General features: G+C 37.9%; 1 protein-coding gene across 1 annotated transcript in view; it reads left to right on the top strand.

The window, feature by feature from the left end:
* The window catches only part of ABCC4 (ATP binding cassette subfamily C member 4 (PEL blood group)), a 156,930-nt gene extending 139,461 nt beyond the window's left edge, over nucleotides 1-17,469 (top strand). Inside the window, exons 30-31 of the mRNA XM_072849978.1 lie at nucleotides 7,973-8,107; nucleotides 12,968-17,469. Of these exons, the coding sequence (XP_072706079.1) occupies nucleotides 7,973-8,107; nucleotides 12,968-13,075 (243 nt within the window). The 3' untranslated portion in view covers nucleotides 13,076-17,469. The remainder of the gene's footprint in view (nucleotides 1-7,972; nucleotides 8,108-12,967) is intronic.
* The last annotated feature ends 1,029 nt before the right edge of the window (nucleotides 17,470-18,498 follow it).

Consider the following 18,498-nt stretch of genomic DNA (forward strand, 5'->3'; position numbering starts at 1 on the left):
AATGCCAACCTACCTACTTGGCTGTTGGCTGTGCTGGAGCCCATCTGGCCAACTGATGAAGAGCAAAGGGCCTGGGAACCATTAGGTTTCTCTTTTAATTTGGTAACTCAAGACTTGCAGAGTTTCTGGAAGAGCTGAACATTTAGCAAGTGATTTTTTTCCAAAATGATCAGTTTTGTCTTGAATCTGAGCAAAGGCAATTTCCACCATTCCCAGATCCTCTGAAACTGGGTTGATGTTTAGCAAACCACAAGGGAAAACCAGATCCTTCCATGTTCTTTCTTGGAATTTAATAATTGACTTCAACAAATATCAACAGTGAACACATTGTTTTCAAAGCTGACTAATTTATGCATTGTTACCATTAAGAGAAGATACTATATTGATGTTTAGGCCAGGTTTTGCGTAAAATACTGAGCTATGTGCCGTGGTCATGTATCCGAGCAAGTGTTGTCGGCTGAAATAAAGTGTCTACGACAGTTGTAAATATGACATCTGGCCCAGCTGTCTCTAAAATGAGTCAAAATCCCAATGAGCTTGAAAAGACAGTAGGATTGTTGATCATCTCTGCCAGTTTTAAGCCACACCTCTCCAAAACATTGGCATCTTTGAGTTCTTAAAAGCTGCTCCCATTTCAAGAGGTCTGCCCAACAAGATTCTTCTTTTGCCTAAATAAAACAACTAATTATTGAGGCAGTACTTCAGCTGGGAGCATTCAAATGAAGAGCTGGATTTGAATTACTGCAGGAAGTGAAGCCAATGTTTGATGAACCTTAATCTCTCATTGTGTCAGGCTTTTGTGTGTGAATGTGTTTCCATCAGTATAAGGACAGGACGGGTGGATGATGTTTCTTCAAAGACAATGGTATGGAATCCAGACCATACTAGAAATACTAACACATCTTTAGAGAATGATTTTTTGCGCTCTCAGAAATACTATATTACTGTTTAAAAGCAAATTAGCACAGGATATGCTGGTGGCTGATGCTTTGAGCAGAGAGTTTCTGATAAGGTAAAACTGTGTGCACGGCAGCTGAGCCACAAGTTCATTGTCATCAGAAACTGATAAAACCAGGAGACATGCCCAGTCGTCTGCAACAATATTCCTTAACCTCTTGAAAAGTATAATATCCTTGTAGCTTATCTAACTTTCTAAAACCCTCAAAAGCCTTATTAAAGAGTGGGATTTCTTAAGCTGAAGTATATCTTCTATCACTTCAGGGCCACATTTGAGCCATTCTGCAATCCCGATTGAGAAATGTGGCTTTACAGTGATGGAAACAGTCATTACTGATTGACCAAGGGGGAGTTTTGTCAGCAGGTACAGCTGTTGGTAAGAACCGGCATGAGGTCCCTTTATACTGTCTAAGGGAAAGGTTAAACTTGCACTGGTATATCAGATGTTTTGAGGTGAGCAAGCTGAACAATACAAAAAACATCTGCAGTGACTGGTTAACAGGCTGCTCTCCTCCAACAAGATACAGAAGGAGTTAATATCGAATGATTATCAGTAGAATAAGACTCATTACTACATACATAATTGGTATTTTTTCCCACAACATTCCAGCCAGCTTACAGTGGCATGCCATCAGATGGAGAAAAAGAAGGTAGATTTTTAAGCCTCTGCAAGAAAAGTAACAATAACTTATATGTGGAACAATTTACCAGGCAGCGTTGCATGCTCAATTTTCCCGAAGTTATAGCTCAATAGTAATTTCAGTTTAAAGAAATCCACTATTTCTGGTTACAGAACAAAATGTTTGAAGTAGCCTTTTCTGTGAAGCGGGGGAAGTGAGCAGGGGGTACATGTCAAATCCCAGTGACCAGTGGCAGATTTGGCATTGTTACAGCAAAGTTAAGCTCTGCTGAGGTGAAATATTTGGAAAGTCTGAAAATAATAATTCAGATTATAAGAAGGTAAATGCCCAAGTGTGCTTTGCTTTGTTTTTACACACGATATATGAAATGTACGTTATTTGACACCAAATTTGTCTGGAGTTACTGGTAGAGTAATTTGTATAGGAACCCTGAAGGAGCTTGGGGAATGCTTAGATTAAACCTGAAGACTAAAAAAAAACCAAAACAAAAAGCCAAAAGACAGCCAAACAAAGCTCCACCACCAAAAATTTAAAAAAAAGGGGGCGGGGGGTGGAGTGGGGGAGAAAAACCCTTTAAAAAAGAAAAAAACACCCTTTAAAATTGTTCCTGAGTTATATTTGCAGCCTTCTCAATGTTCTTCGATGTTCACAAACCTGTTTAGATAGGTTGATATGTAGAAATGATTCTTCAGAGAAGTATGTACGTGTTTCTAATCTGTTTTGACAAACCATGATGAGACGGAAGAGACAGAACGTGCTTGCATCTGAACTTAATGCCAACTGGAGCACAGGCTGTTGACTCTTTCCCACAAAGCTATGTATTGTCTTGGATAAATATATTTCTTATAATATGATGTAACAGAAGCATCTCCTGAATATTCTCCTCTTCCCAGGACTTTATTGAAGATCATCTTGATGTATGCTCTCTGAGGAAAACATTGTTCAAAGTTGTACTCCTAGCGGAGTTTTGAACTTTAATAATAATTTTGTTGTTTGGTGATGTCTTCTCCAAGTCTAAATTAAATCAGATGTATTCCCTAGGAGATAATTTGCTTGAATTATTTTCCTTTTGAATAGGAAATAAAAACATTTATGATCAACTCTTAAATGTCCCATTTTCCCTCTGGCTTTATGGTGAAGATGAACGTGAATAGGAATACTAGTCATTCCTCAATAATAATTGAAATAAATTCCCATGCCCCCCTCCTCTGTTGCTGAACACTTCCAACCTTGGACTGTTTTTTTTTCTCAGAATGTTTTATAACTATTGTTCTCTTGGTTTGTCTGCTTTTGTTGCTGAAAGTTAGAAAATGCAGGATTTAGAACTTTCTTTTTTGTGTCTATGGATAGCCGTAAGTACATGGTATTTGTTACAGTGTTTTTAAGGGTCCATGTTCTTTCTCATTCTGTGGCTAATGACACTTCTTTTACTTACATTAATCCACAAAGAAGATTTTAAATTCACTTACAAAAGGAATGTTTGCTTTTCCAAAGTCCTGTGCAACAGAACAATATAGATGAGTTGCAGGAATCATCAGGGAGAAAAGGTGCTGTCCTGGTCCTGCTGCCTAGGTCTCTGCTGGAAACTGGACTATCTTGATGTAGTATCCTCATCATTCATTGTCTTGTTTCTCTGTTTTCTTTGTGGAATGGGTCTGTGATTTCTTTTTCGCCATTTTATGTTTTCCTTTTTGTCTTTCCTCCCCTGCTTTTTTGTCATGGTTAATACATTAAACTATGAGGCTGTGGAATGGAAATACTGCAGAGTTTGAGGTTTGGGGGCGGGGGGGGACCTAGGCAAAGTGGAGGTAGATACCCTGGTAGAGTAGAGATGAGGCAAAATGGACAACTATTTTGTAGTTGCCAAATATTATACAAATTTAGTTCAGCAACATTTTTGTGTCATAGGCAAATAGTCCTTCTGTGCTAGCTAGCATTAACATAAACAACACACTTAAATGGGTAATACTTCGTTTTCCTGTTTGCCCTTGCAGGTCAGTCAAATTCAAATACTTCTCTTTTGTTTCTCTGTCTATTCCTGCCATGTTTTTAATCTCACTCTTTCTATGTTATTCTGTGCCTCTATGGCAAAAAAAGTGCCATTCAAAACTATGTTGCCTTCTACCCAAGATGGTGCTTATTCTTCTGAAAAAAATCACAACTGGGACGAGCAGTCACTGCCCCAGGCTATTCAGCCAGGATGAAATGTTAGATGGAGTGGAACTAGGTGGCATGAGAGGATCTTACACAAGAAGAATATAGTATTTGAGCCCTGTTTGAACTTAGATGTCTGAGTAGTGCTGCTTGAGTAAGGATAATTGGGATAGCTATAAATAAGGAGCAGTTTCACCTTATGCAAGGATGTGAGCAAATTCCATTGAATAAGAATTTTCCTGCGTGCTTTCTTTTGCATGATCACCAGCAGCCAATTTTGTAAATTTTGTACTGTTGGAGTTTACTCTTCCACTTGAGAAAATCCCATTGAAGTCATGAGGACGTGACTACAAAGGCAAGAACAGTGCAGGCGAGGTAAAATAAGCTGCCAGTGCAAGACAGTGGAGAATCTGGCCCTTGTTTACGTATGACTGCTTTGGGTTTATATAGCTTTTTTGTGTTTGTTTTTATTTTGCACTGGGTTGTCTAAGTATTTCACAGGCAGTTAACTCCCACAGAATGATTATGAGTCTTTATTTGGTGTATTTTACAAAGAGTCAGACCGAGGAGCTGAAAAGTTGAATGATTTGTCCAAAATCCCCCTCTCTCAATATCTGCGTTAAAGTCTGTAACAAAATCCCAGTCTGATTCAGAGTCCCGTGCTCCCGCGTGTGTCCTCCATAATCACCCTGCCAATCTGATTTCACCAGCTACAAGCTTCTCTGGCTTTTCTGTATCAAGTTCCACTGGTACAACTGCCTTGGAACTCATCTGGGTTCAATTCGGTCGTATTGTGCAGTGATAAGCATTGCATGCAAGTTGATCAGAAAATATGTGGCTGGTAAACACCAGATTCCACCTTTCCTGAATGATTAGCTGGCTTTTTGAAGTCTTAATGATTTTAATTTGGCTTGGAGTCAGTGAGTAAGAGTATGCAAAGCCTTAGCCAAAGTACCTATTTATTTATTTAAATTTTATCATCACATATTTCTTCAAAGAAGAGTACCTATCTCTTTGTCTAAGCGCTTTTTAATAAATGTATAAATATATAAATGTATAACTACCAAGTAAATCAGCTTAAATTTTCTCCATTGTCTCGTAGATGACAGCAGTTAGTAGAAACAGTGTTTTTCCTTGGTGAACAGGGTTTATAGAGTATTCCTGACTTGTAGGAACGATATTGTCTGTTCAGTTGCATTCTTTATTTTTCATTTCGGATTCTTAAAAAAAGGAACATGGCTTGTTTTCCCTCTGTTTGTTCTGTCTATTTTCATAACACAAGTTTGTTTTTATTCCCCAAGAAAGGATATGAATAGATTAATGATTTGTTTAAAATGTGAATGGAATTTTTCTAGACACAAATCGTTCACTCTATCTGTTCATCTTCTGGACTTGGCTGTTTAAAACTTGTCAAGGAAGAATAAATTTTTCCTTTTTCCCTCCCAGGTTCTCTGGAGGAGAAAGATTGTTCGTGTTTGTGGTTGTCCCAGATATTTGCAAAATTAGTGTTAAAATTCGAATACCGCTGTAATACACATTTTAAAAAACCCTCTACTTTTCTACTGTAGTTCTTTACTTGTGAAAGACAGAATTAATGAAGATGCTTTTTGTTTTCTTTCTTAAGGAGTGGTTACATAATCTAGTGCTACGCTGAAAAAAACTTTACTCATTCAAGGCACCAGACATGTCTCATGCTGTGGCACCCCAATTTAATTGTTATGTTGAACTGTATATGATGAATTAATTTTAATGCATTTTTAAGGAAGCTGTCCTTAACTGTGACATACTGTAGTATATAAAAGATTGTGATTAAAATTGTATTTGTAATTAATCCTTAAATATTCAGATTAAGTGGGATAGGACTAAGCTCACTGAAAAATCAACATGTGCGCAAGTATACCTTTGCAGGTGAAATACTGCATCTACTGTATGTAAAATGACTATATATTGTGCTATGCAACATTACTAATATTTTAAAATTTTTCCACGAGCACTTTCTTCAGCTATATACCAAACAGTACTGGAAATCGCTTGCAAAGGAAAATCATAGTGTAAGCTGTGTGCGCTAAGATACGGGCTTTTGAAAATAGCAAATAACTTCTTATAGGTTTCTGTGTTTCAATTCGTCTAATTTATAAAATTAGATGTAATTATGCTGCTGTTGTTGGCTCAGTTATTTTCCATTCAAATGCCATGTACTTGATTGAACCGGAAGCGAAGGAATGGGCACCTGGCGCCAGGTCCCTGGTGTCAAACAAGCGGACAGCGATCTTGGCAGTCTGTAATTTTCACACCGGTGCAGGCAAGGGGATCAGCTCAGCTCTCCTACTTCACTGCGGGTTTTGTCATTAGCAGGGGTCCAGGCCGTTTGGAGATCTGCCGAGCTCTTGGCCATCAGGATGTTTTGCTTTAAGGAGCAGCACAGGCAAAGCGCACGTTTGAAAGTTTCCTCACAGGACTTTGAATTTGTCTCCAAGCTTATTGGAGTTTCTTCTTTCAAAAAGAAGTTTGCAAACTATTTTTGTTATTTTGGAGGTTGTCCTCATAATACCTTTTATTCATTTCTTTCCTGAAATCAACAGCTCCAGTTTTTTAGATCTCCCCCCCAAGCGTGTACACCACAATTATGGCTTGGTTTATGAGTCCTTGAAGTCCCTCTGTTGTGGCAATATCTTTTTCAATAGTATGCCATGTGTATTCAGTTTTTTATTTATATAAGAACAAAAATATTTTCTGAATTACTCTGTTTTCTCACATAAATTCTTTCTCCTTTTTTTTTTCTTTTTTAACTTCACTGTTCCTACACATGGACTAAAGTACTGAACTTGTAGCCTGATACCCAAATCTCTTTCTTGAGTCAATACCATTAATTTATAAGCCAGTTAAGTATTTGAGTGCATTGCATTTGTCAATATTGACTTTTCCCTGCTATTGTGTTTCTCATTCTCTTAGGTTAGTTAGGTGTATCTGAATCTCCTCTGGTCTAGACTTACCTGCACATTTTTGTGTTATTTGCAGGTTTGTCACTTTTCTGATTACTCCTTTTTCTGATGGATAACACGTACGTAGCTGCCACATATGCCAGAACGATGTGCTTCCCACCAGTTCCTACCTGTTCAGCTTTCCACAAAGAAAAATGCACTGTTTATTTCTAATCTCTGTTTTCTGTCCAGGATCTTGAAAAATTTTTGTCCCTTGTAGCACAGCTATTTAGTTACACCAGATACCTTTCTGGAAATCCATATAAACTATTTCTCCTTTAGTTTTCTTCTGGTGCATTAAGAATTGTATCAGATTTGGGAGGTACAATTTTCTTTTGCTAAAACCATGGAGAACAAATTCTACCTGTGATCTGTGTGTCTTCTACTTGTGTTTTAGTGATTGTTTTAACTAAATTGCTATCTTATCTCAAAATATATATGCTAGTCTAAAAGTTCCCTGAACGAATCCCATAAGGCATTTTCAAAATGTAAATGCAAAATTTGCTACCACACAGTCCTTAAATAGAGTCATTAGTATGATAATATTTTCTTAGAGGTTCAATCAGCTTATTATTAAATTTTTCTGATATTTTTCACTGTATATATCCTCTGTGGCTTACTGACTTAATGCCGTTTTAATTTTTCTGTTGTTTTTTCCTTCTCCCTTCCTCTCTTTTGTGTACTTATGTCCCTGGTGGCATCTCATCTTTTTTTATGTAGAAAGAATAGGTTATGGGTAAGTATCTTTCTAATATGCAGTTGGCAAAAACTGATGCAAGAAATTGTTTATCTTTTCAGCAACACCTTCATTTTCTTTAATTACATCTTCACCTCCTCTAATCCAAAAGACCTACTTATTCTCCCTTAACCATCTCGGTGGTTATTGCGTGGTTTTTACCCACAGCTGTTTACTTCAGAGCCCATTTTAGGCCTCTCTGTTTCTTTCTTACACAATGAATCTTATAATCTGCTTTGTTGGCTTCACAAACGCTGTATTTCCATATTCTGCATAACTTTGCATTGGATTCATATAGGTGGAATGGCTATAGGGCACTCGAAAATTGTACAATAGGTCTATAAACTGAAAAAGTGCTATGCTAGTTTGAAGAGGACTTACTTCATTTTCAGGATACAAGATTCATCTTAGCACTTAAAGTGCATACATTCCCCCCTTGCTTGTAGTCTCTTAACATTCGTTTTTGAATTATGTTAATATGTTGGTTTCTGCTGATTTAACAGGTTTTAGATGCAGGAAGACTGAAAGAATATGGTGAACCTTACATTTTGCTGCAAGAACAAGATGGCTTGTTTTACAAAATGGTGCAACAAGTGGGCAAGACTGAAGCGGCTTCTCTGATTGAAACAGCAAAACGGGTAATTTTAGAAGAAGGGATAATTAAGTTTGTCTCTGCAGTTTGTTTATCTCAAGTTAGCATATTCAGTGTTATAGTAAGTCTTCCACTAAAGAATCTGGAGGCTTTGCAAGGCAAAGCCATCATTTTCAGTGCTTTTTTTAGTGGGATGTACACAAACTTCCAAATGATAAGTGTATTTATATACCCCGAGTTGAAAGACTGTTTGGATTTCTTGCATCCTTCTGTATGTACACAAAATGGTAAGTGTAAATAATATATGACATACTCACCTGTGCTGGGCATTGATCTTAGAAAAACTTGCTGTAAAAACATGTTAGGGCTGCAGAGTCCAGCATTTATCTGTTATTTCTATATTTTTAAAAGGGCCCATCAAATTTTAGTTTGAGGTTCAGTACCTGTGCGTTATATTATGGTCTCTGGGGATGTGATCACGTTATTTTTTGTGTGCTTTCTCTTACTTCGTTCTTGTACCCTTGCTCTGTTCTGCACATAGGATGAGCAGGGCTCAATTAAGAAACAGCTTTTGAATGTTTTGTTGCCTCCTTGTTCCCTACAAGGCTCTGTGCCTGATTTACTGCTTACTATTCAAATCCTACTCTGAGTACAGAATTATTAATGTAATTGTGAGCATTCCTCTGGCAATCAAAGTATTTAAGAAACATCAATGGATTAATTTTCATAATATGCCTCTGAGGTGAGGCTATATCATCTCTACTTTTCAGATGGAAAGCTGAAGCAGAGATAAGATTAAAAAATTGACCTGTGATTGAGGAACTCATTTTTCCTAGCTTTTGGCTTGATTTCTTTTTTCTTGATAATTTACCACACAGGATGTCCAGAACAAGGTTTTATTTCTCTCAGTGCCAATGAAGTTTCAGCACTGCTTCAGTTGAGACTGGCAGTGCTCAATTTGGCAGCAGGTTGCTTCGTAGTCATAACTTTACTTTCAGCATGCAAGTAAAGCACTGATATTGGGCATGTAGTGACCTAAGAGAGCCTTTTCAAGACAAGAGACAAAGGTCTTATCTCTAGCCTTTATGCTTTCCTCTCCTCAGGTTGCTGGATGAGTGGAGCAGAGCTAGGGGAACACAAACTCCAAACTGTTTCCTGGGGAAACAGGAGACCAATAGACAGGAAGCAACACATGAAGACAGGAAAAAAAATGGCAGGTGCCTGGCTATTTCTTAGTAAAAATAGACACATTTCCAGCAAGTTGGAAAAAAATGAAAAATTGTGCTGTCATGGAGGCTGTGTTCTTATGTCTGGAGGCTATTTTACTGGACTTTTTGAAGATTAGGGAAGAGATTTCTGTGTCTGTTCGTATTCTTAGAATTTTTTTAGAGCTGCTGAGACCTCTTTTTTTTTAAAGAGTTTCTCAAGTGAAGCTTTGTAGCTAAGAGCGTACACTATAAATTCATGCGTGGTACCAATTGCAGAACTGAGGAAACAGCTTTGTCCTTAACTAGGCTATGTAACGAGTCCTGCTGTCCGTCACCATTGCTGCAATGTAGCTTCTTATATTTTATTACTAGAAAGGAATGGGTTAGCCATGTATTTTATGGTATGTGTATGACAATTCAGAGGTTATATAAATGATGTTTAAAAGGATAGCTTCAAATTCATATGACCAGTGTTTGTCTGTGAAGTGAAGGCCAGCTTCCTAAGGCTTGATCCTTGGAATGGCAAGAGGTGAGGCTGTCCAGCTGTCATCTGCAGAGATTTAGCCATGTCATGCTGTCTCTCCTTCCTTCCCTGCAGCCCTCCCCAATTGCACAATTGCATTCAAAGATAATTCAAAATATATAAAAATAATTGCCTGATGTTACTTGCCCATATAGTCATCTGCAGTTACCACATCAATGTTATGTGATTTTATACAGGAAGGGAAGAGATCCAGGAACCAGTCTCTGCTGAAATGTGGTTTGATGAAAAAGTTTGCTAACTCCCAAGCTAGAAGGCAGATACAAGCTTTAGCATCTGCCAAGAATGCAAAGCATGGTGCTTATCCACACTCAGCCCAAAAATATGGGAATCGAGAGACTATATCTCCAGTCAGCAGCTACCCAGAAGCACAGTTACAGTTCTTTCTGTTTAAAGGACTTGGACATTAATTCAAGGTTTTTGTTATTGCTGTCCCTTGTGCTTCATGCATACTTTCAGAGAAGTTGCTTAGTCAGAAGAGCTGATTCCAATGGCTTTTCTTTTTACACTAGTAAGTCTGTTACATGTATTGCTGTTGGTCTCACACATTCCTACTGTGGTTATTAAGAACTGTTTTTATGAAGAACAGCTTTTTTTTCTGTTGTTGAAAAACAGCATGCTGCACATAAAAAGAAATGGTAATATGACATATATACATACTTTTCAAAAGGCGTTACAGTGGGCTGCTAAGTAAAATGGTTTGGAATGTGGCCATGCTTTGGCAATGATTATTTGATTTATTGCATTTTGGACCTGAATCTTGCGCAGAGCAAACTTGTACCAAGAGCTTCTTTCAGTAAGGTGAGACTTTAAATGCATTTTCTGGAACAGTATGAATTCTGCATATATCCTTTAAGTGCAAATGAAGAGGGACTACACATCTTAAATTGGAAGGCTAACTTGGACATCTTTGAAGAAACCTAATTTAAAAAAAAAAATCTCGTGGGCATCTTAGCTAAGCATTGCAAATTGAGCTATTGCTGGAACCTTAGCTCAGGCTTCCGAATTGATCCAACATTGCTATTTGTATGTCTCTCTTGGTCAGTCAGTATCCCCATTTTTTGTGCAAATGTCAAAGAAAACAACGCAGGCACAGCTCAAATTGGAGACCGCTGAGTATATGTTAACTAGCCTGTGAGCCTGATTGCAGTAGAGTTGTGTTTGGCATCGTGAGACCATGTTTTTATCTTTCCTCAGTTTACAAGAAGCTATTAGGAGAAAATCCTATGGGAAAGTGAGAAATAGTAATCAAACAGTTAGAAAGGAAAAAAAAGTGCTCAGTTATTCAAATAAAAAAAAGTTGGTGTGTTCTCTGTGCCCTTGGCAGCATTGAGAGAGGCTTTTCCGCAAGCTTTGGTGGCATCAGGATAGGGCTGGTTTTCTCTCAATCAGGTTTTGAGTACTTTGAGGGAAAAATAAGGGTTATTTTATTTTACAGCTATGACAGATGTGTAAATATTAAAATACTAGGTGTTATCTCACTTCAGTGATTACTTTTAAAAAGGTTGCAGCTCTGTTGACAGTGGAAGAAACTTGTATAAAGACTTAGGCATTTAATATCTTGAGGGATTGGGCTCAGGGGAAGAATTGCAATGAGACAGTTGAAAAGCAGCTGCCATTTCATTACATCTCTAGTAATGTGCCAAGGTTTTCTATTAACTTTCCATTAAAAAAAAAAATCACATTCAAAAGCTGCATTAAAAGTATGCCAAAGTTTTATGTTTTAAACCAGGAATGGGATGGGAATACACAACTGGGGCTGCTGTCTCTGCAGCGTGTGTGCAGGCAGGCGCCTGATTAACTTTCCACCGTTGCATCCGATCGTGGCTGGTTACTGAGGAATGCCTCTTAAAAGGACTTCCAATTCATTTGTTGATTCAAATCAGACCTTAATATTCTTTGAAACTTGTAAAGATGCATATATCCTGCGTTAGCGTGCGTGCACAAAAGATGACAGTGGTACTTACAGGAATGTATTTATAGAATTACTATTTCTTTTTTATCCCGCGTGTCTTATACATGTATTCATATAAATGAAAAGGACATTATTATCAAACAAACTGAACTTTGTTGACAACACTCTCAAATATAAATTGGAGAAATGTTTCATAAGCCGTAGTCAAAGCAGTCTGACTATGAGACCTAACTCATGACACGTGTCAGCTTCAGAAAGATAGTGTATTTTCTGTTTTTAAAGACTCAAACAAAACTTTTCACATTCTTCTTTGAAAAAATTGCATTTGAAGTCCTTTTTCACCCAAACACATTTTTAGATAAGAGCACACAAGTCTTGACATTATTTCATTTTGTTATGCGCATCTGTCAAGGAACAGAGATATGATACAGCTACTAAAAACTGATGATTGTGGAACAGTGAAACTTGACAGCATTTCATTTCCTTTATGTTCTGATTATACATTTATCAGGAAACCTGTATCTCTTCTAGTTGAGCTAGAAATTGGTAGAATTCATGAAATCAAAGGCTTGGCAAAGAACTGTGCTATTATTTGGTATCATCTTACATTTTAGAGAAGTTGCTTGGTTGAGTCATTGTTAAAGCTTTTGCTTCTTCTTTCATTATTGTGGCTCACTATCCAGAGATCACATTTCTATAGGCCCTATAACTGCTCTGCAGCACAAATTAAACACTGGGATATTTCATACATATACCTCGAAGTTTCAATGGTTGTCAATCATAGTTTGTAAAATATAGGGATTACAACCTGATATTAACATCCAAATCCATTGTGTTCATTTTATGTGTGAAAATGAGAAACCCTTGTGCAGACGCAAGATTTCACAGCTTCTTTGTCATCCTGTTTTTAATTTATCTCCATGTTTTGAGCTAGTAAAATGATTTTACTTATCAGTTTAATGTAAAGTGATAAAACATATCTATTTATCTGAATTACCAGAATTTGAGTGGATCTACAGGTTGTGTGGGATTTTTCTCACTCTTTGTTATAATGTAAGACCATATAGTAATTTTACTAATTTTTCAGTGACACACAGTTACTGAATGCCACTAACCTGAAGTTCCTGTTGGGATTCCTTAAGGACATGTATTTATTTCTACTGTATTTATATCCAGAAATTTTATTTGAAACTAAAAGGTGTTTGATGCATAATTACTCACAGAATCTGATATTTTTCCTAGGTGTACTTCAGTAAGAATTACCCAGAAGTTGTTCAGAATGGTCAACTTGCCACAGACTCCTCCTTGGATCCTTCCTCAGGATTATGCATAACCGAAACTGCACTGTGATTCCTAATAACCTTAACTGTTTTCCATAGAATGTAAACCTGAGATCATCTAAACTCAGTGATGATGTTTGCAAGTGTCAACGGGAGAGGAAAGGGAGGGGGCGATTCTTTGCACTGGACATCCTTCCTATTTAATACTGAGAAGAAAATTTTTACTGTCCCTCTTTCTTTAATTTCAGTGCAATATGTTTTCCTTTCCTACTAATTATGTTTGTGTTGCTGAAGAAATTAGGCAGACTCAGTTTTTATTTGAAAGTTATGTGGTAGAGATCTCTTTTATTTAAACAGGTGCAGGACACCTAACAGGTCTAGGGTGCATATTTGGAGCTTATTAAAAAAAATTGGAATGTGTCCTTTTTCTCTTTTGGAAATATTTTGAGAGCAAACAAAACCAAAATTTTTTCAGTGTCACTTTAGCACGACAGCTATGTCTAAACAACAGATTCGGTAGTGTACAACTTCGTTGTCTAGTGCAACTGTCTTTCTACCTGTCATAAGTAGCTGTGCAGGTTGGTAGAAAAAAGAATTGAACAAGCCAAAAATACTTTTTCTTTTTGATAGCAAAGTACTATATACTCTTTTTTTGATAAATAATTCAAATAATGCTGTTCAAGATGAATGTAAATATTTGTTTTATTTTGCTAAAATCCAAATGCTGAAAAATAAATCTCTATCTTCTATACTTCAGAAGAAAATTACCACATTTGCACTGAAGAAATATTTAAATAATTTAACATACATTCCTCTTTTTATCCAGGTTATCAAGGAAAAAAAGGTATTAAAATAACTTGAGGAAACGTTTGAATGACATGTCATTATACCTAAATACCATGTAGTACAAAGTTATCTTCAACACAACACATTGAAATGTATACATTATTTGCATTTATTGTGCCTTAATATTTGTGCCTTCAAGCCAAAGCTGTAACTGCAGGGTACACAACAAATTCATTAGATATATGTTAAAAATATGTAACCTTAGTATATTTAAAGTTTTACATCGGGGGTTCTGTTGAACTCAAGCTGTTTGAAGTTACCATCCTACCAGAATAGGTAGGAAAGTACAACCTGTAGTTTTGAATGGCTGTTGCTGATAGTGAGAGGAATGCAGTGAGAGAGAGAGGTGCAGTATTCATAAGTTATGGCCTGATTCAGCAAAGCACTTTAACAGAAGGGCACTATTCCCATGCTTAAAAAGAAAATCAAGCAAGTGCTATGCTGCTTCAGATTTTTTCATGTTTAGTGAGATACCTACTCTTTGAGGTCCAGTAGAAAATAAACCTATTCATCTTACTGTTTGAAGAGCACGGAAGAGACTGAAAGGCAACAGATCTCTTCAGGACATGGAAAATACTGTGCTTTAAAAAAAAAATACTGAAGGTGCTTGCTATTACCTTTGTAAGACAAATGATATTTACCCAATGTTCACCCAGTGGTCTAAAAGTAAGGCAAACACAAATGTTTATCATTTCAAGCAGTTCTACCAGCAAATAACTGATTCAAATACAAAATTACTCTCTCCTTGTCGAGAAGTAAATTGAGGCCAAAGCCTGTGCCTCAGTGCAAGGGCTCATCTGGAAGGACTTTGTCCTGCCCAGGAGTCAGCCCACCAGTGAGAGGCTGGTGAGAGGCAGAATCCTCATGTCCCTGTCGCAGCATCTTCCCTGCAGTGAGGCTCAGAGGCTTGCTGTCCTGCTGTGAGATCCCGGGAGAGAAGGGAGGACCTCTTATTACCTGCAGTGCTACCAGCCAGCTTCCTCTGGTGGGTGGGGGGAAGAATCAGACATTGGGTGTCCCTTTTTGCTGGTAACATCCTCTTCTGTCATTAGCAGGAAGTTACAAAATGAAATGCTCTTGTCCCTAGCTTTCTTTTGGCAGGTTCTGACACTTCTTCGGCAGTGTGTAGCACCCTACGCTATAACAAATCCCATTGATACCAGCGGAACTGAACTTCATGCACTGATGCACAGCGTGAGGCTTGTGCTACATCTGGTGCTAAATAGCAGACGGTTGGAGACAACTACCTGTCCCCAAAGCCATGTGGCACAGATTGGCTCATGTAAGCAGTTCTTATGGCTAATCCTTCTTAGAGCACACCAGCCACATCCACTTTTCTGTATCTCTTAGCCCTTCGTCTTCTCTGGGCTCATGTGGTCCCCCTATGGAGCTAGCACACAATTATCATCTAGCACTTTTTGGTTTGGTTTGGTTTCCTTTTCAATTCAAATTGTCTGAGCTAAGGATGGGGCTATTCTGCAGCTCTGTAGAGTGGTGTTTGTATTGCAGAGGTATGTGAAGGCGCAGAGAAGTGTTTGAGTGCGTAAAGTCAGATGGGATAATGCTGGGGAGCTGTGTAGCATGAACAAGTTCAACCTCGCATGGTCTTGTCTGCAGCTGCCTTTTTGGAAGGGATCCATGGTGTGAACCATGTCCAAACTCTGCTCAAGCTTTGTCATGGAGAGACCTGGCTGGAGTGGTCCAAAACAGAGCTAGGGTGAGCTGACCAGTAAGGCAGTGTAGACACTTAATGGAGTCTGATGCTTGAGCTCATTTGTTTACCTTTTTTATTGAGCAGTGTAGACATATCCAGAGTCTGTGTTTTACAATAGTGAATTCTTTTGATTTCTAAATAGTTAGCTCTTACAAGAGAGTAAGTACGGTGTATAATACACTGCGACTTTTAAATACTCTAAGAGAACAGTACGTTCTCCTGGCTGTATACCTTGAGTTTGTATTTTTTTTATCAGAACCGAGGAGATATGCATGTGTAAACCAAGGGTATAATTACAGTTTTAGTTCATTTCAGCTCTGAAATGAACCTATGGTAAGTTATATTTCAGAGCAGAGCTCCAAAACGCTGCCTGCTGCAGACTCACTGGTATGAGACCCTGACAGATCTAGCTATCAGTCTATAAGCTAGAATTAATTTGATCCTGTAGCTTTTTGAAAGTGCACAAAAATGTTAGGTATCTCTGAAAATGCTGATTCTGCTTCTTCACATGTTTTGGCAGGACATTAACTAGCTGTAGGTATCAAATATCAATACAAGAGAAAAATTTTTTACAAAATCACACTTGAAAGCCATAAATTGCTGAGTAGAACAACTGATGGCAAGTCATTCGTGTCTGTCATTGGCATTATATTCATCTTTTTAGTTTAAAGGAACAAAAATATTTTAATCAGGAAATAGTTTTTTAGATTCTTTTGTTGGTTTTGTTGTTGATAGTTGTTTTGTTTAGATGACTATTGGTTAAGATTGACTGACCCATTAAATTTCAGCTGAGTAAAAAAGTGCAACGTACCTGAATGGCAAAACTCAGATCAGGGATGGGAAAGGCCTTCCTTTGTTGAAAATCTTGGTCTGTTAAATGGACAAATTATGTTTCCGGCAAGGTGTTTTATGTTTCCTTTTAAAGAAAAGTCCAAATAGTTCTAAACTTCCACTTTGAAACTTTTCATGCTTTATTTGGAAATAGCAAAGCTGGTTACTATAAGCTACATTCCTTCCTGGGGATCTTGGTAAAAGAACTCACTCTTCTGAGTTATTCAGACCTTTAAAATATTTCTTCACCATGAGGTGCCTTAAAGTATTCCAGAGTCTTATTTCTAATAAATATGATTTTATACAGTAGCACTGAAAATCATCAGTTACAGAAGTGTTGGCTGTTTGGTGTAAAAGACTAGGAACAGCTTCTACTTCTGATCTCAAGAATTGTTCTTCAGACATTCATTTTGGTGTATCTTTGCTCCACCCCTCCTCAAAAGACCACTGGCAGAGTCAAAACCAACACAGTTCTCAAGGGTAGGTTATCTCATGTTTTGCTTATTTTAAGGGCAAAATTCTCTTTAGTGAACTGAACCAGAGCTCATTTGCCAGATAGGCGCAGTCTTCTGTGATACCATTCATATTGCCCTTTGGAAGAGGGAGGACCTTCTTCTGACCAACATCAGTAATGCTGGTTAAGTGATGTTGACGGTTTCTTTTAACCTTCCCAATACTTGTTTAAAATAAGATTGCAAAAAGAACCAGAAGGGGACAAAAGATCCAAATGGTATAGAAACTTTACTGAAGGTGCTGCTTTTTGTGTTAATCTGACCCTTCGAAATATCTCACTTTAAAGTTTTCCTCTTTTTTTTTGGGGGGGGGGGGGGGGAGTTGAAATCACTTATTTCCCATGCTGGTGCATCTGACACTTTAGCAGAAGAATGTGGCTTTCTATATATGTTTTACATTGTGTAACAGCACACCGCTTTTTCATCATTTTAACTCTGGTTTTGTTTTGGTTTGGGTTTTTTTTTGCGTTTGTGTAATAATTTGATTTTGTTACTGCTGTGGAATGATTTCTTTTGTTGACGTTCACCTGACGACAACCGTCGTACAATAAAAGGCATTTCTCAGAAGCGTGCAGAAGTCTGTCGTGACTGTGAATGTGTGGTTGAAAGCAGAAACGCTGGGCTAAGTCAGGTCATGCCTGAAATCTCCAAACACCTCTTTGTGGCATCGCCAACTCGCAGGGTTGAAAATCCTCCATTCGGAGGTATAACACAGAATAATACATTCCAGCTTGTTTTTACCGGCCACCAGCGGTCTGAGATCTCTCAGATTACATGATCAAGCTTTTTGCTTCAATGACAAGGGTTAAAAAGTAATTCAAATAGTTTTCAAAAAAATTGTGTTGGAAGAACCACTGCAGTTGCAGAAGTACAGATCGGGTACGGTCTCTGCCTCAAGCAGCTAGCAAGGACAGTCCTCAATGGACTGGACGGCCAAAAGGTGGAAGGTTAATGGATGCCGAAGTGAAGTGGGTTAGCAGCACAACTCCAAATTCTGGCGTCATCTCTCAATCCTGTGCTTCTGTCTGCTGAGTTTGTTGCTGAATTTAACAAGACACTCTAAAACTGCTCATTTCTGAAAACTGCTCAAAGTTTCTCCCTATGTCTACCAACTGTCTTGAGCACTTAAATCTACTATTTTGATGCAGGTTTTTAGTACAAGATGAGTTGTGCATTTGTCAATAATCCCCCAGTGCAGCAAGTTCCAGGACATGATGCAACATGAATTGTCATCTGTCCTTTTATAACATGGTGCTGGAATAGGTGTTAAAAATTTCTCATGTTTCTAGCACAAGTCTACCTTGCAACCACCATGCAGCTATCTTAGCCACCTGTAAGTGAATTTGGCTTAGGTTGTCACAACACAATAGTCACTTGCACTATGGGTAGCATCCTCCCAGAGCATGCACTTGCCAAATTCATGTGCTCCCGTGTTAATACAACAGTTCTCTCTTAGAAATGGGTGAGGTAGATTTGCTAGCTTGCCTGAAAGAGAGCTGCCAATAAATACCTAAGCCAAAGATGTGGTTTATGAACTTGCCCACAAAACAAACATGAATTTCATAAACTGAGTGTATAAAGCTGGTTCAT

Source organism: Ciconia boyciana, chromosome 1 (genome assembly GCF_034638445.1).
Source record: "Ciconia boyciana chromosome 1, ASM3463844v1, whole genome shotgun sequence".
Classification (NCBI taxonomy): domain Eukaryota; kingdom Metazoa; phylum Chordata; class Aves; order Ciconiiformes; family Ciconiidae; genus Ciconia; species Ciconia boyciana.